The sequence below is a fragment of the Eulemur rufifrons genome, chromosome 28 (genome assembly GCF_041146395.1).
Source record: "Eulemur rufifrons isolate Redbay chromosome 28, OSU_ERuf_1, whole genome shotgun sequence".
In the NCBI taxonomy this organism is placed as follows: domain Eukaryota; kingdom Metazoa; phylum Chordata; class Mammalia; order Primates; family Lemuridae; genus Eulemur; species Eulemur rufifrons.
In genome coordinates, this window is record NC_091010.1 from 67,203,915 (window position 1) to 67,228,656 (window position 24,742).

General features: G+C 43.6%; 2 protein-coding genes across 2 annotated transcripts in view; one reads left to right on the forward strand and one right to left on the reverse strand.

Annotated features, from left to right (window-relative positions):
• Window positions 1–24,742, forward strand: part of DOCK1 (dedicator of cytokinesis 1) — a 470,019-nt gene that overhangs the window by 173,009 nt on the left and 272,268 nt on the right. Inside the window, exons 26-27 of the mRNA XM_069460828.1 lie at window positions 8,961–9,088; window positions 10,770–10,865. Coding sequence (XP_069316929.1) covers window positions 8,961–9,088; window positions 10,770–10,865 — 224 coding nt within the window. The remainder of the gene's footprint in view (window positions 1–8,960; window positions 9,089–10,769; window positions 10,866–24,742) is intronic.
• The window catches only part of INSYN2A (inhibitory synaptic factor 2A), a 36,993-nt gene continuing 32,065 nt past the window's right edge, over window positions 19,815–24,742 (reverse strand). The window contains exon 3 of the mRNA XM_069461197.1: window positions 19,815–19,998. Coding sequence (XP_069317298.1) covers window positions 19,815–19,998 — 184 coding nt within the window. The remainder of the gene's footprint in view (window positions 19,999–24,742) is intronic.

Consider the following 24,742-nt stretch of genomic DNA (forward strand, 5'->3'; position numbering starts at 1 on the left):
ATGGTGGAAACATTAGTTAAAGCAGCCCTTTGAAATATGAGGGCCAAGTCCCAGATACCTATTGGGACCAGCTATTAGGAAATATTAAAGTCAGATTCCTAGACGATTATCATTGTGATTACATCCAAGATAGAAAATTTGTATTTCTAAAAATTAGTCTTTTAATCAATTTATAATGTTTTAAATCTTAGAAAAGCTGCATGTTCAATACAGGCCCATATTATACTTTCTCAATCCTTTGATCCATAAACAAGTCAAGATAAAATCTCCTGTGCTTCATCACAGTGGTAAACACTTATTTCTTTTTATTGAATGTGATCTTAAACCCAGAGCTACTCTTTAGTAGTTCTGTTAACTAGATTAATGTGGTACAGAAAGAAAAATAGGGGTTGAGGCCAATTTTTCCAGAGTCACTTAATATACCAGTCATACAGCCTTCCGGAATACTTTAATTAGATAGTTGCACTGATGACTTCTAATGAACATTACCAGCTGTGAACCCTGAAGACTGATTCTTTTAAATGATGGTGGACCATAAACATCATTTTCTCTTCTGTTTTCTTCATGCCCTGGGAAAACTTCTAATCTTTATCTGCACTACTGTACCTTTCTCATCCCTCATTCTGTATATCATTCTCTATCTTTCATTATATGTGTTTTTGAAAAGGCCGTTTGTTAAAACAGTGTAGGCTTTTAAAAATGGCTTGTTAAGGAGAGTGAACTCAATTTCAGTTTTTTAATTATATTCATTTCCATTCCGTCATAATTTATTGAACATCTACCATGTGCTCAGGACCGTTGGTTAGTGAGTTTGCTTCCTCTGAGTCTTCAGAGTCATCAACTTAAAACATACAGAAATGGAAAAGAGTGCTTATCACAATTTGCAGATAAGGACACCAGAGTTAAGAAGCCCTAGTTAGGAAGCCTTGGTTTCCAAGCAGTCGCAGGCAGGGAGCTGTCCACCACCATGGTGCTGATTAAGGAGTTGGCGTGTTGCAGATCCATCATCTACTCTTTTCTTGAACTGTGTCACACCCACTGCACGAGCAATGCATTCTGAAAACTGATTCATTTCAAATGCCATCTGAAACAGACGAGATGCATATAGTGAAAAAATAAACACATCAATGTATTAAATATAGATAAACCGTATAGTCTTGTGCTTATATGTTCATGGAGTTTTAATAATATTTCTTTTCTCTTTCTATGTGAGGACTTCTTATCTGTGGTCAAATTAGCAGTGCCAACAGTTCTTCCTGTTGTAGTTGGTCTAAAGCTTATCATCGTCTATTCCCTCTCTATTCTGCACCTGCTTCGGGGTGGCCCTCTGTTCCTTTTGCTTGATGTCGAATGCAGGAAGAACAGTCTGAGAAGAGGGTGCCTCAGTTGTCTCAGATCTGGTCATGTGCACACTGGGCACCAAGAGAGCAAGTCCCTGGGTTCCCCAGTCCATGATTCCTTCCAGGCCCTGAGAGTGCAGCTCTGTATCCGTGTTACATGTTGCCTACAGCAACTTCTTTGTGACAGTAGGAAGAGCCCCAGGTCAGCCTACAGTCTCCTAGGTTCTGCCACATGAGCTCATTCTTTTTCTGCTGTATAAACCCCTTCCTGAGTGCACAGTCCTTTCCCCAAGATGAACTGGTCCAGACCACATGTTTTTAACCATATGTATTTTATTGTCAGGGCAACCTAGAGGGGAATGTGTTCAGGATCACACTGACCAAGACCTGTGTTCTTGGTTACTTTCATTCTCCTGGTTTAAAGAATACACACCTTTCAATAGCCCTGTGTGTTCTCTTTCTTTGTTTTCTCGTGTTCTGCACAGTGAGGTTCTGCCTGTCAGCTGGCACCCTGTAGAATTCCTTCTGGACTCACCAAGATACTTCCTTGATGTGCTTCCACTGCCTAGAGACTAGCTTCTTCACCTGAATCTTCCCACACAGTCTTTCCTGGCATTTTACTTGAGTCTTCCTAATTTTTTAAAAATCTACTTATAAATGAGACTTATTTGTGGCTCTTTTTTTCCTTTCTTTCTTCCAACAAACTATTTGTCATTACAGTAGTAATGAAAATTTCACCTCTAGTTCTCCAAACTAAGGATACAAAATATCTGACTTCCCACACCCTTTTTCCAAGATAGCTCCCTTCTTCCAAGGCCTCATAGTGGCATGCAGAGAACAGTTCTTCGACAAACATCTTTTTCCCATTGTTTGATTGTCCATGTGCTGCCAGGCCTCTCCTTTTGACTTCTGAGATCCTTTTACTTGCTCTGTCACCCTCTCAGTTAAAATTTCTTGACATTGGGTACCTCAAGGCTGACTTGCAGATTCCTGCATTTCTGATTATTTCTGTACTCAGCTGAGTGGTGCTGTTCTGAGCAGAACACTCAAAAAGGAGCTTCTCATGGCTGGGCATGGTGGCTCATGCCTGTAATCCCAGCACTTTGGGAGGCCAAGGCGGAAGGATCACTTGAGGACTTGAGGCCAGGAGTTCGAGACCAGTCTGGGCAACATAGTGAGACCCCACGTCTACAAAAAAAATAAGAATAATTAGCTGGGTGTGGTGGTTCACACCTGTCATTCCAGCTACTTAGTATGCTGAGGCTGGAGGATCACTTGTGCTGGGAGGTGGAGACTGTAGTGACCTATGATTATGACTCTGCACTTCAGCCTGGGTGACAGAGCAAGACCCTATCTCTGAAAAGACAAAAAAAAAAAAAAAACGGTGCTGCTGGTCTGGGAGGAGTAGAAACAGTGCAGGGCGTTTGTGTTTACACCGTTTTACGGACTGGGAAACTAGCATTCAGGAAGGAAAAGTGACCTAGCAGTGTTAATTTGTTCTCCTGGTACTGCTAACTTTCATGACTTGTTAGATTAAAATGATTCTTGGAAAAATTGCTTTGCATTTGATATGTAAGTATGTCTGAATCATATACATGTTTACACACATGTGCACATGCATGGATCATTTACCCTGAGCAGCTCTAGCTTAGGACTCAGACATTTAATTCCGGCTCTGCTGGGGCTTAGCAGTGCAATCCCGAATATCCCTTAGCTCAGGCTCCCGGTTCCCACATCTGCAAAATGCGGACCTAAGTTATGGCTCCTTCGACCCCTTTGGGTGATGGCACCGTCTTCTGTATTTCTATGCTTGAGGACCTGAGTGGAGGGAGACGCCACTTGAAACGTTTTGAAACAAGTGGGTACAGGATTCTTAGCTGATCAAAAAATAAGATGATTATCTATAAAAGGTGAATAGCAAGCACCCCCTATTTATATGGCTCTTACTCTTTTATTCTTACTGAACGTGTTATTTTGGATCTTGGTTCTACGTAACATGCACAAGGTTATTAAATGCACTTTATGGATCATTTGTTTAATGTGATCAAACTAAAAATTAAGAAGCACATTACTCAGTGTTCATAAAAATGAATGTTTTAAATGGACAAATTCATTCTTGTATTTGCATCTTTCTTTAATGTAGAGCTGTAATGGGGTTATAGATGGATATTCTGCTTGGACATTTATAAGCTGATGATGCCTGTTGAATACCTTTTATAGAGATTAATATTTTTTGCTCTATGCCCATTACCAGAGCATTAATCATCCTGGCTTCGGCCCTCACAGCTAAGGATGAACAGATGTCGAATTATTGCTTTCTGTGATCATTGTGGATCATACTGGGGAAGGGGCGGTGAAAGGGTGGCCCGTATTATCCTCACAGCAGAATGACACGGAGCCCGGCCCACCTGGCTGCCTGGGCTGGGCTGCCTTTATTGCTCTGAACATGGCAGAGAAAACAGGACAACTGTGCCAGCTAATTCTAGCTTCATCATAGGTCACTGCTGTGCCTAGAGTCAGTACTGTCAGACACAGGGAAGACCTGGCGTCACATACATGTGGTGAGGTAACTGTTAGGCGAGAGCTGTGCTTGACTCTGCGTGCAATGATGACACCAGTTCAGGAAAGTGAGACATCGCACACTAGGTCTTTAACATCCGCTTTCTAGCATCCTCTTAGACTGTGCTGTCCAACAGAAATAGAATGCGAGCCGTGTACATCGTTTCCTAGTTGCCACATTATAAAATACAAAGCAATTAGTGAAATTAATTTTTATAATATATTTTATCTAAAATATCACTGCAATGTGAATTCACTGTAAAAATTACTAATACTTTACATTCTTTCTTTTTTTTTTTTTTTTACTTGAAGCCTCTGAAATTCAGTGTGTATTTTATGCCAACAGCACATCTCAGTTTGGATGCTAAATTTTCATCAGGTGCTTGATTTTTATTTTTATCATTTAATATAATTTACCATTGAAAAACTAGATCCACATACCCACGTTTTTTCAAACACTTGTTTCTAATAAGTAAATCAACTATTACTTATTACAGTTGACTTTATATTAATTAAAATTAGTTAACATTAAAAATTCCTCTCCTTAGTGGCACTAAATATTGGATAGCGCGGTTCTGAAACATTAGTTTTCTTTTGTGCACTTTTAGTTGGAAAGACTGACTTTGTATAGTACTGTTAACTATATTATTGTTAACAATTGCCGTTTTTTGTATGCTTACTATTTGCTAAATATACACATTATATCATTCGGTTCTCACAATAAATTCGAGAGATAACCAATAGCAACCATTTTGCAGAAAAGAAAAATTAAGACTTAAAGAGTTTAAATGACTTGTCCATGATCCAGAGCAGGAAGGAAGCAAGGTGGATTTTATTATTTCTTTGCATGTGTGGCAAACTGATTAAAAGGCTTTTTCGAAAACTCTTAGTGTGACCCTGGTTCTTGGACTTCTGGTCAAGTAGTTGCTCCAGAGTTTTCAAAAGGTCATGTGTGGACAGTTTATTTAAGATGTGTTTTCCTTTGAAAATATAAGGCTTTTGGGGGGGACGAGAGGGAGGATTCTTGGCCTCTCAGGCCATCTGTTTTTGACCTAATGGGATTGTTGGCGCAAATCACATAGAAATGACACCTGTCCACAGGGAGGGATATTCAGGACACTGAGTTGGGACATCCTTGGTGTTACAGGAGCTTCCTCGTCTTTGACTGCCAGAGACAGCTGCTTATGTTTTAAAATCTCTCATCTCAGGGGTGTGTCTGTCTGTCTGTCTATGTGGTGTACCTTCCTCAGTGCCCTTGGTTTGCTTTCTTGACTGAAGATAAAATTTGAAAGTTTCACTGTTATTAAAAACTTGTGCCTCACCACTTCTTGAAAAACCTTATAGTCTGTAGATGGAAATGCAGAGTAAGGGTAGCCCCTTAAAGATGAGGTTTTGAGAAATTGGCGTTAGTTTTTGCTGTTAGGGAGTGGCCAGGTTTTGAACGGCTGCAGTGTTGGACTGTGCAATCCTAAGGCATTAGTTTTCTTTGTGTACTTTTAGCTGAAAAGGCTGATTTTGTATAATGATATTATTTGTATTATTGTTAGGAATAGCTACTGTTTATTTATTGAGGCCTGTGAAGAGCATTGGGCAGCAGGTGCTTTAATTTGATACAATGTGCATGCCATTGCAAATTAAGCACACACACAATCCGGTCTTGGTTTATGTGTTGGGGGTACTCAGTTAAGGAGAACGAGAAGGCTTCCTCTCTCACAGATTGCATTCCTGTAAGGACAAACAAATAATTAAAGCCACCAGTGATTAAGGTGTTCTAAGAACTGGGCATTTGAGGCCTGCAGATCATGGGTCACCAACAGATGGACCTCTTGGCTTGTGCTACCTCCAGCGTTTGTCCCCTGGCCTCTCTGAATTCAGAACACTGAGGACTTGCCTGTCTTCCTTTTGGGCATCTGAGACAGATTTCTGTGGATCAGGTGGTGGGTAATGCTGTATGGTGCCGCTGCCTCTGCAGCCCTCTGCCTTTGAAGGCTTGTTTGAGATCCCTGGCGTGGGTAGAGTGGCCTGTGGCCTTTAAGGAGAACCTAGGTGTCTGGCTGGTCATCCTCAGTGATCCAGCCCCGTCCCGTGGTCAGGCTTGGAGTTCTGTCTGGCTGGAGTTTCCTGATGCCGGTGGCGCTGGAGGGGTGAAGTTCACAGTGGCGTGTTGGATGCTTCCTGCAAAGCCCTTCCTTAAGCACCGTCTCATTTCATCCTTACAGTTAGAGGACACTTCCTTCACTTCATCTCCAATAGCTGTGGACGGGTGGGCGATGGAGGGTGACACGCCGTGGACTCTCGTCCAGCAGAAAGATTGTAACAGATGGTTTTGTGTCCTCTCAGGGGGCTTAGTGAATAAATGTCTTTAAACGTGACAAAATGACAATGAAATTTCCAAAAGTTTTGCTGTTTCTTATGAAGACAGGCTGGATAGCAAACAAGCGAAGCTAACACAGACCTCCGGGCCGGGCCGGGCGGATGGTGGGCATTTCCGCCAGGGAGCCAAAGAGGGCTGATAGCATTTCCCTGCCAGAGATGAACAGGCAGACATCACTTCCTTCTCCCCGGAGTAATTCTGACAGATGAGACCAACACACTCAATTAGTGCTGAGAACAGCACGGTCCACAACTGCCTGCCCAGCGTGACGGATAAATGGTGCGGGGAGGGATGGATTTAGGCCAGGACATCTGGGTACTGGAGCCTGTGGGGCCAGCTCTGCCGTGTCTGTGTCCAGAACTGCGTCCCTCTGATTTTCTAGAGCTACTCACGAACACAGCCCTCCTCCGACCCGGACTGGCCAGTCCACTCGGCCTGCTGTCTCTTTTGGGTCCCTGCTGAGCTTGCTTTGGAACGTAGCCTTGCTAAACTGATGTAGTCTTTTTTTCCCTTAGTCACATTGTCAGGAGCTGTCACCACCTGCTCAGGTCTTGGTGGCTCTAACTTCTCCCTCTGAGATACCTTGGAAATTCTACGTGTTCTCCAGAATGGTGGCAGTGATAGAGATGACCAAGTGGCAGGGGTGGCCCAGGGCTTGCCGCATGTTGAGGGAGGGCATGACGGGCAAGGTGTTTCCAGCTAAAGGGAAAGAGGACTTGTGTTGGGGATGTCATGGCAAGGCGCCATGAGAGGGTGTGTGCAGGGCCGAGCAGGGATGAGGTTTGCCGGGGAACCTTGCCGGTTGGGTGAGGGTGTTTGCAGTGTAGCCCCTACGCTGGATGTTGCATTGTGGTTAAGGCCAGGGGATCCAGAGTTACTGAGGGTAGATGTAGTTTGTGTACATTGCGATTCTGTAGGGAAGATGTTGTTGTTATGGGATATTTGTGGAAATAGTACGTTTAGTGTGTGAGTGTTTCAGGCTGGATTCACTCCCATAAAATCATTTTCTTGTGCCATTTTCCTTGGGCTGGCTTTCTTGTTGGGCTGCTCTAACATGGGTACGGTTTCCTACATGGACAGCATGCGTGTCTTGGCTTTTTGGAGCACTTCACTCAAGTTCAAGGGGCTGCGGCATCCGTGAGGGCCTCAGTTCTTCCATCAGCATCACAGAAAGGGTTGGGCGAGAAGATAAGGGCATCGTTGGAGGCCTCCCTGACACTCAGGAGCACAGACCTGAAGGGACCGTCCTGGTCCCCATGGGACAGCCCTGTCTGGATGTGCTCTCCCTCCCTGGCCTCCTGCAGGGTCCCAGACTTCATGGCCAGTGGTCTGGTCTGGCCTGGCCTTTTCCCGGAAGGTGTGCAGCGTTAAGCATCCCATGCATTACTTCTGCCTAAATATTGATGAAGTAATTGTGAAGTCAGCAAGTAAATTCATATATTCCTATATTCACTGGCAAAACTCTTTCTGGAAAAATGAAGGTGCTATCAGTCCTTTCCCCGGGGAAATAAACCAAAATGAAATTGGAGAAAGCCTTGGCGTGAGCTGCCCACGTATGCTTTAATGGGAGCCAGTGGAGCAGAAGGGTTTGTGTTATTTCTGAGTCCTTGTTTCACCTGCCTGCACCCATCCTTTGTTGCAGTGTAGTCCTTGGGAAAGTTCTACATGTGTTTGTGGGTACTTAGAGGAACCATTCCAATATAGCATACTTATATTTTTCTTATATAAAAAAATAATGCAAAACATGCTTTTGTAGATCATTAATGTTGTGAGTCCTAAAATGTAAAATCCTGAAAACCAGCTGAGTCTATTTAATGTTTTAGAGCCCTGCTGTCTCCTTGTGCTCTGCCTTCAAAGGAAACAGTGATGGTCGGGCCAGTGTCAAACGCAGACCTGGCGTTGTAAATAGATAGTCCACGCTGGAGAGTGGATGGTGCTCGAGATAAGTTGGATTTCCCAATGGAAGAGACAATTAGGATTTTGCATTTCAATCTTATTTCCCGAACATCCTTTCTGTGCTCCTATCTCAAGGACAAAATGGAAGCCTGAACCTTTTTGCCCCTGAGCCTTAGACCCCAGCGTCCCGTCAGTTCTTTCACACTTCCCAGAGCCCTGTCTGGGTGCCGTTTCTCAGCCCTCTCCAGCCCAGGCCAGGAGGCCGCCTGGGGAAGGTCTGTGTGTGCCTCTCTTTGCCACATCCCAGGACTGGCCTGTTTTGCCCAGGAGAAGGAAACCATGCCTTGGTTCTCCTAGGAATAGATGCAAAAAGCTGCAATTCGAATAATTTTTGTTGTAAGAAGTATGTCTTTTAATGTTGCAAATCAGTAGATTTATAATTAGAGAAAATTAGTTAAAAACATAACTTGTGTTTGTGTCTGCATTTATGTGTACACTATGGGATATATGTATATGTGTGTTTCTATGGGCTATGTATTAATACATTCATGAATTATCACTGTATGTTTACGTGGGGATACACACAGATGCGTGCATGTGTGTTTGTGTGTGAATTATTAATATTTACATAGTAATAGAAATGATGTTCTCATAGTCAAGTAATCGGCCCTCTCCAGATGTCAGTGTCACATGCTGCAGAAAGTAAATGCAAAATGCCTCAAAGGGCAGACAAGCCTTGCGCCGTGTTGTGGTGGGTCCCCCACTGACTGGCCGCCCTGTGTCCCGTGTAGACTGCAGAGAGATCTTGCTTCCCATGATGACGGACCAGCTCAAGTACCACCTGGAGAGGCAGGAGGACCTGGAGGCCTGCTGCCAGCTGCTCAGCAACGTCCTGGAGGTGCTGTACAGGAAGGACGTGGTGAGTGACGCTCTGCGCCGGGCTGCCTTCCTCCCAGGGCTGTGCAGGAAGCATCGTCCTGCCACGTGCCTAAACCACAGGCTCACGGTCCAGTGTTATACTTTACTTGGTTAAAAAGGAAAGGCCTTAATTTTAGGGTTTCGCCTCCCTCTTTCTCTCTGTAGAGTTGTACCCTTAAATTAATTTTATTTGTGTGTATAGGGTGATTATTACAGTGTTTATCCTTCTGCATTGAAAATAGTTTTTTATTTCCTAGGTGTTCTTAGCAGAATTCCTCCCAAGACCTGGATTTCAGTCCTTAAGATCAGAAAAAAAGGCTTTGCTTTTAAAAGTTGGCTAATTACCTGCATTCTTTTTTTTTTTTCAATTCTCATTTTTATTAAAATAATACATGCACAAAGTTGTTTTTTAAAAAGCTCGTGGTACTCTTGAGTGTTATTAATATAATGAGCAGAGCAGCTTTCTGTCCCTCTCCCTACAGGTAAATTCTTTCGTGCTTTCTTCCTTCTTCTCCTGCCCTCACCCCCTCAGCCAACCAGGTGTCTCCTTTTGGAGATCTAAATTGTGTGCTTGATCCCGTGACTATTTTAAACATCAGAAGTGGGTGCAAGCACACATGGAAAATGCACCCTGTGCCTCCCACCCCTAATATACCATATACGTTGGTGCATCCTGTTTGCACACACCTGTGACCTCATTGAAGTTCCAGATCTGCCTGGATAGGTGAAAACGGAGCCTTATACACACCGTTGCTCCTCGCCCGGACAGAGTGGCCAGGATTTTCAAGTAGACAGGATTTGTCCTTAGCTCTCTCCCGCATGACCCTGGGTCACCTTCCTAGTCAGTGTACACACAGACCTGGTGGCCTCCCCAGCCAGCACTGGCTCATTCTCCCAGGTCCTGGTTAGTGCTTTTGAAGGAGATCAGATGAAATCTGTTCATGGTGACGGTGGCTCTTCCATCAGCTTTTCAGTCACGTCGCCTTTGGAAAGGTTTTAGAAGCCTTCCCCTGGAGGCCAGCCTCCTGTGGTCGCATTCCGGGCTCTTCCCTCTTTGGAGAAGGGCTTGGAGATAGAGAGGCTGTATGGCCGAGGCTCGTGGAGGAGGTGGTGACCTTAGGGAATGGCCTAGAGGGCACGTTTAATCAGGCTCAAAGTTCATGAAGAAGAATCAACACACTAAATAAAAGAAGAAATTTTTATTGATAGAAAATGCCAGGGCAGTGTGAATTTTAGGTAGTTTGCCAAGTGCTACTTAAACATTCCATTCTGTGTGACTGTTTAAGTTACTGGGACTTGACGTGCAGAGCCTGGGCTTGCTCTCTGCCTGCCTTGCATCCACAGATGGCCAAGTGTCTTTAGGAAGCTAATTGGTGGGCTAATCAGGGATCATAAACATTTTATTGTTTAAACAGATTTGCTTTTATTTTTAAGAGTTTGCTTAAATTAAATTACTGTGATTTTATATATATAACAAATTATCATTAATGGACTATAATTAATAAAATGCCCTGAGTTTTCTTTGCAAAGGCTTTTGCGTTTGACAAGGGCCATTTTTCATCTCGTTAAAGGTCGTAATTGATTTACTCTTTACAGGGTAAATGGATTCAGTGACAGCCGCTGGGGCTTGCATGTTAATGTTTGTCTTTGGTGTTGGCTCTCACTGGTGTGTCCTTCTCCAGGGGCCGACTCAGAGGCACATCCAGATAATCATGGAGAAACTTCTCCGGACAGTGAACCGAACCGTCATTTCCATGGGGCGGGATTCCGAACTCATCGTAAGTGTTCATGTGCTTGGATGCTGACCGGGAGAGCATCTTTCCCGGGAATGCCCCCCAACTCTATCTGTTCTTTTTCCAAATGCTGTTTGAAAATAAGCTTATCTTATTACAATAGAGTGAGTAGTCAAGACACAGTCTGGTATACATAACGTCTTCATTTTCCAAGTGTCAAAGTTGTAGGGTAAGCAAGCCAGTAGTACAGAGACAGAAACATTCGATTCCAGTTTTCTCATTACTTCTAGCAAAGGATATGCATTTTCTTCTAAGTCCTCATTGTTTCAGCAGTTTTTTTTGTCTACATGTATTTACATTTAAGGTGCCATTAATAAAATTTTATGAGGGACCTTGGAAAGTAATTGAGGTACTCCAGCTTAGCTATTTCTTATTGTCTAATATAGTTTAGGCGTTTCCCTTATATGGAGTAGTCAGGCATAGACAACTATTAGTTGTTTTCAAGAATGCTTTAATGATAATTTAGCCTTTCAAGTTTCATGTCCTGATGCCTTTTCCCAGCATTTTCTGCTCCCTACGCCACGCCCATTATTAAGTTTGTTTTCTTAGGCAAAAGATTCACAGTAGTTTCCGTTTAGTTTTCTAAATTTTTAGTGTGTGTTACTGTTTAACTAACCTTGGTGGATGGCCTTTCAAAAAACATAACTTCTCTAATCAAAGAATAAAGAGTCTGTTGGGCGTTTTTCCTGGTACTCAGACAAGGCACACTGGTCTTTCCTGACGTGTGACCTTCCTTCTTCCTGCATCTCTGTGGAGGAACGGGAAGGTGAAGCATGCCTCCTTTGACAGTGTAGCAAGAACGTTCTGTTTCTGTGGCTGGTGTCACAACAGAGGATGCAGTTTGGGGTGAATCACAGACAAGTAGCATAGAAGGAGAACTATCGCTGCCTTAGTATGTTTTTGTCCAGTGAAACAGTCTTGTTTATGTCTCAGAGTCCCAGCACATGCTGTGTTCACATGTTCCTTTTTCAAGTATAGCTCGTTTACGTTTGTACTATTACGTGTATGAATTAGAAAGTAAAATGTTTTCAGGTAAGTCGGATTTATTTGCAGTGGACTTCCCCATTATTATGTAAATGTAACTTCTTCATATTCTTCATCCTAACTATTCTTTTTCATAATCTAGAAACAAGTTTACATGCTTAATGTGGAGTGCACACTGAGCCCTATGGAGCGGGACTTGGGGTGACTCTAGAAGCATCCCTGAGGCCTGATGTTCCTGTCTCCCTGGGCTCATGCTACGGGTGCACTCACACACTGTCATGTGTAGAACCAGGAAAGGGTCTTAAGTTAGAACGAATGGTATGTGGCTTGAAGTTGAACCAAGTATTGTGTCCAACCAAGTATTCTGCTAAGACCCGTCTTGGAATGGGTTGGATTAGAGAGAGGCTGGGCATGACATGATGGCACTGAAGCCGTTATGGTGAGTGACTGACGGGCATTCTGGAAATGGTCTGCCTAGTGGGCAGATGAGAGAGACAGTCCCGTCTCTGGGTAGGGGGCATGGTCTTGTCTCTGGGCAGGGGTGCCTGGTCCTGTCTTTGGATAGGGGGGCATGGTCCAGGGGCATGGTCCTGTCTTGGATTAGGAGGGCACTGTGCTCTGTCTGGTTAGGGGGACATTGCGTTATGTGTGTTTAGGGGGGCATGGTCCTGTCTCTGGTTAGGTCTTTATACTAGGCGTGTGTTCTCTTCATTTAGAGCCCACTGGCCAGCAGTTAACTGGGGAGAGGAGGACAGAGAGGAAGCCCATAAAAGTCTGGGTGGACACCTTGGAATGTGGAGAAGTGGTAGGACATACTCACAGCTTGATCAAAGGGTAGAGGGGATCCTGCAGGGCATCTCCTCTCAGACCCTGTGGTCCAGAGTGTCTTTGGGGAATGTATCCTGTCTCAGGTGTAATGATGATAGTGCTGACGACAGTAGCAGCTCTCCATTGAGCACGTGTTTATATAGTAGGCGCTGCATAACTAATAGGGAGATTCTCATCATTCCTCACCTTCACCCTGCACATGCAACTGCAGAAAATGCCCCAAAGACAGATGAGAAATTGTTCAAGACCCCACAGCTAGTGTGGCAGCACTTGCTCGGAGCCCTGGTTGGTGCCCGAGCTTGTTCACGGTCTGTTCTGTAAGACTGAGGTACGTGATGCTCATGGCCGTGGCCTGTTGCAGGAGGCACTGAAGGGGACTTGGAGTTGCTCTTAGGTCTCCGTCCTAGTTCGGAAGGTAGCTTTGCAGGAAATAAGCACCTTTTTCTTTTCTACCTTTCAGTCATTGCCCTGGGGCCAAACTCCAGGATTTATTGGAGGTGGAAGGGCCAGGGAAGGGTTGGGTGCCCATTTCCTGAAGGGCTGGCATTGCCCTGGCTTGGAAGAAGCCATGTGTTCTAAAGAACCCTTAGGAGTTACTGTCTATTAAAAACGTCCAAAAATTCCTTTCAATTTCTTTTGTAAAGCTAAGCTATCATGGAAGAAATATAAAAGAAAATGTTTTAAATAAGCTACAATTTACTTAATGGGTGGTGACAACATCAAGATGTTTTCAAGAAGGGCATTCACCATGAAAATTTGAGTTGTACAGAGGCTTATTCTGTCCCAGACCAAACATGAGTCCTATCTCTGGCATCAACAGAGTAGCAAGAGGGAAATGCTACTCTGCTTGGGATGCCCAAGCTTGCTCTGCCAATTTGCATCAGATGTAGATTTATGCATTAACTTTTTAATGCCACTGTTGTTGATTTGTGAATTTAGATTAGAGAAAGATCGGGGCAAAAAATATCCCTGACAAGGTGGACAAAGAACTTAATCAGTGGACCTTCTGGAGTAGAAAAAGAACAGAAAATAGTTTAGAGATCTGTTTTGGGTAAGCTATACCATTCCATTAGACCTTAGAGATTTCAATCTTTCTGTGTTACTCAGTTTTGCATAAATATAGTAGAAATTACATAACTATGAATCAGCTTAAAAATTCTAAGTAATCACTGGAAATGGATTGAAAAAAATTGAAGTGATTAAAAGGAACTCTTGAATTGATACCCTTCACTTAATGATTTATGCCACAGTGTTATCTATCAACAGCAATATTAGAAATGTTACCTCTCTTTCCATCAGAATAAGATTTAATTGGGAAGCCTGTTAGGGCCTGACAATTTCCCCCTGTCTATTTATGTGTGGAACAGAGAACTGGGGAGCTTCACACATAATTGGATAAGTTGGGATATACAGTGTAAGGCTTTTATCTGTATCTGTGATATTTTGTACAAACTCTACTTTGCAGTGTGCATCATTTATTTTAGTTGATTATATTTGAAATGGGCAGTTGAGATGCAACTCATGCATAGGATGGTAATGTGCCGTGATCCTACGTATTGTACTTTCTACACAAAACAAAACAAAACAAAACAAACTGCATTTGGCAATTGTAGAATTTAGATCGTGTGGGTACCTACCACAGGCCCTGAAACAGCGCTTTGTAGTAACCTTGCCACAGAATTAAAAGGGCATTTTCTCTTTCCTCCAGTGTAGTCTGATGCTGTAGAAAAATGGAGTGAAATATTTGGTTTTATGTGGAGTCAGGTTTCAGATTTTATTTTTGTCTTCCTTTTTAAAAAGCTTACCGGGTCCTCAGCACTAAGCAGCACTCTTTTCATCATGGGTGGTTCTGAGCAGGTGGCCACCACTGGATTAGGTGGTCTTGTGTGCAGGTGGCCTGTCCAGGCCATTTGGTGACCTGGTTCCCCCACATATGCGTGTGTCTTTCCTGGAATAAGTACTTGTGTGCAAAGCTGGATGAGAGCTGATGAAATGAGTAGCACATAGTCATGTTCCTTCTCCTGTGATATTAGCTGCTGTTCCTTCTTTCAAATGATCAGATTTACTGTTCTGTTAATGGGTCCTTTAAAAATGTAATCAAGTGAGAAGGACTTTTAAAGATTTTTCTATGGCCTGGATACACACCAGAAGCCTGGAAATTACTCATTCACTAAAATGAAAATGTAAGCTTCTTCCAAGGAAAGGTTCCCTTGGAAAATTCAAAGAGGTGGGCTTAGGGAAGGGGAAAATTCTGCCTGAATTCTCCCTGTATTCTTGTGATCACTGGTGCATTTTGACTCATGAGACTCAAGTGATGGGAGTTATTTGGCTTCCCCTCTGAACACCAGCTGTGGCGGACATTGATGGGATGGGGATTGTGTTTCATAGTGACAACAGCATCATCTGTGGGGAATTTGCTGTTAGTGAAAACCCAGTGCTTTCTTTGAGCCTGGGTGATTTATAAGGACCTGACATGCTTCTTCATTTGGAAAATAGTGTAATAGAATTGGTTTCCCAGGGAATAGTGCCTTTTTTTTTTTTTCCAAGACTCATAACCAAATATTTTCACAAAAATGTTATAACCCCATGCATGAGCATTCATTTTGAGATGTTTATTCCAATGGAGTTTAAGGACGAATGTGCTTTTAGAAAACCACGATTTTTTCATCTTCATTTGCAAAAGAAAAAATGTTATAAATGTTTCAAATAGATGTTTAGCTTTTGTTTACAGCATCATAAAAAATGTCTCTAATTGTACTGTTTGCTAATAAATCTACTCGCTTTCTGAAAATCATCCTAACGTGTGTGTATGTGTGAGCAGTGGTAACTTTATAAGTTCACTTTTTATTTGGTGTTGCTACAGCAATTTTTCCTTCTTTTTTATATTCCTGTATTTTTTCAAGATTGGTCACTAACTGTGGGTTTACTGCAGAGGAAATAAAAACTCCGTGATCGAATGGGCAAAATATGCACCGCATTTCTGGCATACTCATACCAAACTGCAAAGGTGCCTAGAGTTAATTATCGAGCTACTTAAAAGGTAATATGCTGCTTTCACGTGACCTTGCCACTGGCCAAAACGTATGCTACACATTATAGCATGATCAGTTTACGCTCATTTATGAAATAGGATGTTACTTCTGATCTTGCATCAGATAGCTGTTCACTTCTGTTAAATAAATTGGCTGCACACTTAGCACATGGCACACGTGCTAGTGATAGAATTTTCGTAGCTCAAAGAAGATGTGACGATGTGGAAAGCAGCTGCTCTGATCTTTAGGTGGCACCGCACCAATGAAACTGCCTTGATTAGTAATCAAGTCAAGTTTTACTTGCTGATAAAAATGTTCCCAAAGAATTGATCCACCAGTGGTGGGCTTGGTGAACACGCCATGCTGTTGCAAACAGCACAACGTGGAAAAGTACATGGCCTCTTTCTTGTTTCCTGTTCTTCCTCTCTTCTAGGAAAGGCAAAAAGCAAAACATATTTATTTGATGGTGTGTTTTCTTAGTTTTAATTAAGGATTGTGTATCCTGGTTATGACATGCCCACGATGGGTCACCAAGGGAAATGCAGTGGCAAGGCATCCCTCTTGGTACTGTTTGAAGATTGGAGTCCTTCAGCCTCCTGTTGGGCCATGGACTATGACACTATTTAAACCTGATAGTATAGCCTCATCTCAGAGCTCCATGGCAATAGGTAACTCTTCTGCCTTGCAGGATGCACGGGAACGTCTGCCCCAAGCCCTTTCCAAGGTAGCAGCATTCTCCCACACCTCGAGTACCTCCCCACTCATACTCTTCTGGAGCTGGGGGAGGGTCTGAGTTGAAGGACCAGGTGCAAAGGCCCTGGGACCTCTGCTGCTTAGAGGTGAGTCACATACTTGTAGAGTGACCAGTGAGTGCCTGTGTGGCAGGAGGCCCTTCATGGTATCTCGGTGTCTATAGGACAGGACCTTTGAGGCAGCATTAGTAGGTAGCTTGGAAATGATTATAGAAGGAGACTTGGAGTCCTCCCTCCAACCTCTCCCGGGAGGAGGCTGCATCAGGCTTTCCATCCCTTTCTGCGTGGATCCCTTGCATTCAGCCCTTTCTTTTCCCTGAGGAACCTGTGAGGGTAGCAGGAGCCTCACTTCCAAGCCCACAGTGCCCCGACCCTGGCACGTGGACTCTGTTGTTGCAGAGACTGGGAGAGGGCGTGGTGGCCTCTCCTCTTACAAGCGAGGCAGCTGCTGGCCGCCTGTGGAGACGAGTCAGGGGAGGCAGGTACACAGCCCAGCTGGGGCGCCTGTCTCCCACCGGGGCGGAGGAGAGAAGAAGAAGGTGGCCAATGCCCTGGGGTGGCACCTGCTCAGTGGAAGGTCTGTGGAGAAGCTGCCTCCACTGGGCCATGGGGAGATTTGCTGTGGCAGCATTGGATAGGGCCAGTCATCTCTGACCTTCTTTCAAAATTAGACCTCAGTGAGACACATCCTGCTGTGAGCCTGTACGGTGCCCTGTGCACCCTAGAAAGTCACCCTGTATTCCTGGTGGCCAAAGCCTGTGGGTGGGGCACATGACTGGGCAAGCATTTCAGTCCCCTCCCCAGGCCAGGCCACACAGTGGTCTCATCTTCTACAGACCTGAGGAAATGCCTTTCAGCCCAAACATTCTTCCTTTATTATTATTCTTAGATTCCTTTTATTTTCCCAATTCATTGAGGCCATGAAATAAGTTTAATAGCTGCATAAATCATCTTTGATTTTTTATTTAAAAATTAATAAAGAACTTAATGACAAGTATAATAATTTAATCTCTATACGTAATGCCACGTGTACATCTACATGAGGGAACACAGTACGTTTTACCTTGGTTTTGTATCAAAGTTTTTACTTGAATCTTTCCAAGAATCACCATCTGTTAGTGACACATTGCAATTAAACTATGAAATGATTTTGAAAATATTTTTCTCTATTTTGAAGACACTTTTATTTCTAAGGAGGAATTAGTTTATCTTCAGAGGTTCATTTTTGACTCTGCAAATTAAAAAAAAAATTTTTTTGGTCTAGACTGGTTTGAAACAGTGACATTATTTTGTATACTAGGATGTCCTTTTGTTTAGACAGATTTATAGAACTAATTAGAACAGTGCTAACACCCTTATTTCAATTCACTGAGATAGTTGGGATTCTTAAAACATAAGGAGAGATAACATGTTGCAAACATTTTTATAACTTTAGTTAAAAACAGTATAAAAACATGAAACACATTTTTAAATTTTGAGTCTACATGAAACAATTGCACTTCCTTCATGGTGCAGGATCAACTTGCTCATTGTTCTTGCACAAAAATATTTCTCAGTTCTGTTCATTGATATTCAGGGATTTGAATCCTCATATAGTGTTTCCGCCAAAGTAGAGAGAGAGAGTGTGTGTGTGTGTTTTAAATTAAAGCATACATCTGTGGTATTGTTTGAGTCACCCCCAATAAGTATTTATACAATATACTCTTCATTTTTTGCAAGTCCAGATCTGATTACTGATCACTAGGTCCTTGTAGAATCAAAACACTTAGAACTAAAATAGATTTGCTGTTGAGTGAGGAGGAAAATGCATGGCAAGAAGTAGCTCCAATCTGGAAAAAGCAGGTTGAGATCCTTTTACCATGGTTAGCCACTTTGTGTTTGGCATTTATTCAGTGAGGGGTGCATGTCAGCACTTGATTTGGTAGGAAACTGTTGGACAGAAACTTGAAGACTAGGTTTTCTTGTATGTTCACAAACTTCAAAATTTAAGTTGTACAAAAAAAGGCAAAATAAGATCCCTACTTCCTATCATGAAAAGCAAAAAGTTGATAGACAAAGTCAATAATAGACTAGGGGATTTTGGTTTCTATAAAAAGATACTTGCAAAGGTGCAAAGAAATGAGTGAAAAAATAAAGGAACTAAGATTTACCTTGCAATGTGTAATCAAGAGAGAGCTCTAAATGTTACTATTGATTTAAAAAATACCTAAAAACATTTGATTCACAGCTTTCCCCTAAGTATGTCGTTGTTTAGTACAACTAGGTTAAATGTAGGTGACATTAAGTTTGTCCGATGGTAGCAGCTAAACTAAAACACTCTTTGAGATGGTCAGGTCTTCTGCCGTTGTTACGAAGCATAAGCAACTGTAGGAAACATCTGGCTGCCCTTACAGTGGCGAACACTGTCTCGGAGGATTGATCCACAAACACACTTTTGCCATGGCACAGGACGCCTGTGATTTACTGGTGACTGTATTATCCATGGTGTATCTCTGTGTGTGTTTTCAAATTCTTGCCAGAATTTATCATTTGGCCTTTGGGTACCAAAAGATTAAAAACGAGATCTAAGAAAGCTTAGTGTCCAATAGCTCTGACCCTGTCAACTTGCAGTAATTAAAGGCATATCCTGACTTTGGGGGACTCCTGGCCATTTGGAAGATGAGCAGTAAACATGTCCTAAGTCTGGAGATGAAGAGGATGCTAAATTTGAAGTGTCAATGTGACACTGAGATGTGGTCACTCGGCTTAGCGCTACAGCACATGAAGGCAAATATACATATAGTCACATTTTAGAGATTATTCATGGTCTCCGACCACTTGAAAAAATTGTGCTTTCTCCGGAATTTGATGTGCTGAAAATTGCACTCGCCCCCTGCTTATTTGCAAAATGAAACATAAAAATGAAGTCCTTTGCAAACATAAGGCTTGCTTTTTCTTCTCATTATTTAAAAAAAATAAAGGCTTGAAAATAACTATGAGTTTTAGCTGTGTACAGAGTGATACCTGCCGTTCCGCAGGTTGATAAACGTATTACTTGCAGATCAGGGAGCCGGGAGGGAATAGAATTTTTACTTATCATCTCTGACTACATAAGTTTCACTTCAGATTTTACATCCCTCATCAGGGAACTGCAAAGAACAGCTGGCAAGGAGTGACAGTGAATACCTTGCTTCTGTTAGTTATCTGTTGGTACAAAGGCCTTTTTGGTACGCAGAGCGGGAAGTGGGTGGGACCCAAATGGGCACTCTAGTTCCCTCCATCCTATTCATTTTGGAAAAGGATTGACTGAACTCCAGTGGGTTTTAAAGACGGCCTTGAGACTCCAAACACCATGAGTTTTAAAGGAACCAGAGTTTCCATCTTCCATGCTTTTTAGATTCAGTTTTGGATTTTTGCTTGGGAGTGGAGGAGCAAGTCTCCTGAGAGTAAGGCGAAGGTGCAACCTGAGTTTCCTCGACGGGATGGAGTTTTCTCAGAACTGGCTGGAGTTTGTCTTCTTGCTGCTTAAAATCCAGCTCCACACTAGAAAGAAAGGATAGCGAAGAATTTAGCATTTGATCTTCCCCATATAAAGACCCTACCTTAACGACAGCAAAATGCGGTGACCTCCTACCAGGGTCATGATCATTCGTGGGTCATTCATGCTTGTAATATAATTTTATGGTATAATAATAAAGCAATTGGCTTTTCTATGTTTTAGCTCTAGGTCTCTGTGAAATATTTCAAATAGGCTCATTTTCTTTGGAAAATAACTTATTTGCTTCCATGGGTGACCTTTTGAAGTTTTGTTAATGTACATAGTTGGTATCAAAGTATATAATGTATTTGTTGAAACGAAAAGTGTAAGATATGAATAACAACATTGTTTGTCCATAGACTTCTCACATGTGCTTCGTGGGATAAAATAGATCACCAAAAGCATGAGTGGGCTGAGGTCATCTTAATGCACACGTACCAGGTGCATGCCAGCTCTCCCCTGTGCACTGTGTCACACGGTCAGAGACATCTGTTTATCTCATGTGAAACAATCGCAGTAGGAAATGACCTTGGTTTATGTTCTCCTTGCAAAATCTCATCTGGTCAGAGCCGTAGTACCCGACGCTGGGGAAAACAGTGTGTTCACCAAGTCAACACCATTGACTGCTACTGAGTTGTCATCAAACACAGTTTCCCAGGGAGACACATGGATTGTGTTCAGTAAAAACAACACTAAATTGTAATTACTTCCATTACAATTAGAGCTGAAGCCATAGTGTGCAAACATGTAGCCACGTGGAAGGACGTTTGCCAGTAGTGATAATGTGTTAGAAAGATGGGATTACAAAGATGATTTTTTAAAATACAGTCTTTCATATGTTGATAAAATTTCTCTAAAGAAGGCCATCAACTTGCCTAGAGTCCTCCTTCCTCTCCATGCCTTTGAAAAGGAGCACTTTCCCTCACTCTTGTTCCTAACAGGTTCCCATGGCATTTGGGGTAGCAGTCCCCAGCCACGTGTTGTTTTTCATGGAAATCCTGGCATGCAGATGCTCACCCCTCTCCTGCTCGCCCCCAGCCCTGCTGGGTACCCTGTGGTCTGGGCCGGGGCGCTGCGTCCTGCCAGGCCCGGGAAGAATTCTGCTCTGTCCTCCTCCTGTGTCTGGTCTGGATGCCAGATTAAATGTCAGTAGATTTCAGGAAAGGCTCAGCGATGATGATAATGCATGAGTTCATAACATTTCATATCCACTGGCACCGTAAACCATTTATAAACATGAAATCCTATTGATTTAGGGAACCATTAATCCGAGCCAAATTTTGACATTTTAGAAAGACAAAACAGCAAAGCTGTATTATCTGGAGTTCTGAAACAAGTTCAAGACCTATCTAATGGACCATTTTATGTTTTAAATCCACTCTTGCATTTTTCTTATTTGTCAAAGATTATGCTATTACTCAAAAATTTAAAAAAATATTATCAGAGAAGTTTATGGCCAGTTACCCCTGCTCCTAAAATTAGAGTTATTCTTTCCCCCATTTCAAAGGGCCTCTTCAAGTTATGCTGAAATTTATAGGAAATAGAATAAAATTTTAGGAACTTAATTAAATCTTGCTAATCGAGAATATGTGGTAATGGAGGTACAGTCCCTCTTAAGACAGTCGCCAAAAGTACAATCTGAGCACGTGCTCCCTGTATGAAATTCAAGCCTGAGTCCTGTGCTGCGGTGCAGGAGTGAGAACATGGCATTTCCACCCCACACCTGATGCTGGGGTGGGGAGTGGGGTGTCACTAAGCCTCGGTCTCCTCCACTTCCAGGACAGATAGTAATTCCTGTCCTGGCCGTCTCACTAAGTTACAGTAATGGTCTGTCCTCTTACCCACCCCCCCAAAAAAATCCATGAAAGTATTTCCTAAATTATAAGTAAGATGCGATTGAAATATTATTAGTATCTGATAATATCCTTATCTGTTGATTACTAATTTTATAATGGAAATAAGAGCTAACTAGTAAACATATCTATTAGAGAATTCTTCAACTTGGACATTTAACAAGGAAAACAAGAGCATTTCAATCGAGTCTGTGAATATCCGGTATGTCAGGTGCAAAGATGCTCGGCTCATGCTGAAAGTGTGCTCTCCAGATCACAGCCACCTCAACAGTCCCAGATAGGCTTTGAGTTATTAGAAGGGAGGGCAGGTGCTGGGATTTCCTAGGCTAACAGTACAGTTCTGTACCTGTAATTATTGAATTCCCATTAAGCAACTACACTGAGAATCCTGTTATTAACCAATTTATCACACCAAAGAAGCATGTAATCACAAGGTAATCTAATCTGAGTTCTTGTTAACAGAACGACTCAACGTTATCTGTTGAGTTGATTCTTGTTTGCACGTCCCCGTTATGCTGCGCTGGGAAGCACAGACAGGAGCGGGTTCCTTGGTGGGGACGTGCGTAAGCCTGTGAAAGCCTGGCAGTGGGGCCAGTGAGGGGGCTGAGCTGCCACCCCACAGCCCCCCAGTCTGTAACATGCGAGTTACAGCACATCTGCTGTGGGTTGATGGATGTGTCCCAGCCAGGTCATGTGTGGAGGCGTGTGCACTAGCTAGTTGGTAGGAATAATGTACGTTGTTTGCACACTGCTTTCTGCTGGGTGACATTTCTTGTCTTGGATGGAGCACACCAGGTCCCTGGGCTGAGTCTGAAGCAGACAGTTGGCTGGAGAGGGCGGTATCAGAAGGTTACTAGTCTGGCCAACTCCGGCTGCTAGAGGACAAAAGTCCCTTTGGTCTACAGCCAAGTGGCCAGAAGAAAGCAACCACCTGCTATCCTGGATGCATTGGAGGACTCGGATGAAAGCTGCTGGTGACATTCTGGGACACTGTTACTCCCTTGCACACAGACCTCCCTCCATGTTTAAGACAGAGACTTAGGGCTGGGGGGCCTGCCTGCTGGACGGTGGTAGCTCTGGCTTTGAGCTTCATGGCTGCCCAGCAGACGTGTGGTGTGGGTGGTGGTCCCCACCCCCAGTGCCATGTCTTTCTCCCTCACTACCCTCTTCATGGTGATTACTTTCCCCCAACCTGAAACACCCTTCCTGGCTCGTGGCATGGCTGAGCACTCCTTGTCTCACTGTTCCCTGCGTACCACACCCTGCTCGTTGGCGGACCTCCTTCCAAAAGACCGCCTGTCATCCATCCATTCTTACTTCCTTCTCTGCGCTGACCATCGACAACTATTTTGTTTGTTTCCATATTACTTTGCCTCCACCTTCCCAAATGCAGGTGCCATGACGTCATCCTGTCTCTGTCCCCAATAAGTCTGTCAGGGCCTGAGTCACGATGGTTGTCTAAATAATATTGCCAGAATTAATGAATGAGAACAAAGCCTGGAAAGATAAATTCTGCCCCAGCTTAGTCCTGGCTACCCAGCACTGCTTGGCTTTGGCCTGTGTTACTGTTGTTGCTGCCCCTCCCTCCTCCCATGCCAAGGTCCCCTCCTTGCCACAGACGAAGTGCTGCTCCCAGCAGCAGCGCTGTTGGAACCACTCCAGGTGGAGTCTGTGGCTTGGTTCCATTCCATCAGAACTTAACCTAAGAGGATTCTGAAACGTATTCTGCCAAAAACACCCCCATGTCTTTTTGGAGTTCAGCTCCATGCCCCAACTCCCTCCTCCCCTTTTCCTAGGATTCTGCAGTGAGATCTTGGCTAGGATGGGCGTGGTCCCATCCTTGGACAAGCAGTGTGTGCATGTGAGTGACCAGCTGCTCCTGTTGCTGTGCCAGGGGGAACCTGGAGTGTTATTTTATTCCCTTTTCATTTTTCCTGTCAACCAGAGGAGGGCCCTGAGCTGAGGGCCTGGCCACTGTTTTCTGGGTGATGTTGCTTCTAAGTGCTGTCAAAGTCACATGCCTCCAACCATGTTGTCTGGACCTGCCTTCCCAGGGTGGTACCAGCACAGAAGCTTATCCTGCAGCCACACAGGCAGACAGGAAGTCTGGGCACCAGACCGCAGGGGTCGGCTGAGGCTTTGCACAGCTCCCTGCAATCCCCTGGGTCTCACTGCCCACTCCCTGCCTGCGGATCTGGCATTTGTAATACACTGTCAAGGGGATGTGTACATCATGGTGAATGCTTACGCAGCCTGGGAAAAGTCCTGACTCTTGAGATTCAAAGCATGAGTCTAAAGGGGCTTGGAGGCAGGCCAGCCTTACCTGTGTGAGGTGTGCTCTCCTCCTAAATGCCTCAGGCTGCAGACTGTGCTGGGTGAGATGGAAAGATGCCTGGACTGCTGGAGGTGTTTGGAAGATACAAAGCCTGGAGAACTGTTATCATTTCCCCGTGCAGCTCTCCTTTCCCTACCTACGTCTCCATTCTGCCTCCTGCCAAGGGAACCGTCCAACAGAACAGTTGTGCTAAGACCTCCATGTGCACTGAACCTGTCTTGCACTGAACCTCCCTGAGACTTATCGTGGTGCGTGTTTAAAGCAACTGAAGGTAGTTTTAATTTCTTAAGTTAGTCTTTTTCTCTTAAAAATGAGTTTTAAGTATGTGGACTTTCTTACAACATTACTATTTTGTACATTTCCAAAGACATAAATATGTGCCCCAAGTCTCCGGCTGCTCTGTCAGCCTGCACCCGAGCTTTATTTTCTTTCTGGAGTTGGTCCAGGCTCCGTAGTAACACCCCTCGCCACCGCTTCATGTGGTTTTGCACAGCCGCGTCCTTCTTGCTTCTCCAGTTTATACTGTTTGTCACATGCTCCTATAAATACTCAGGCCCTGCG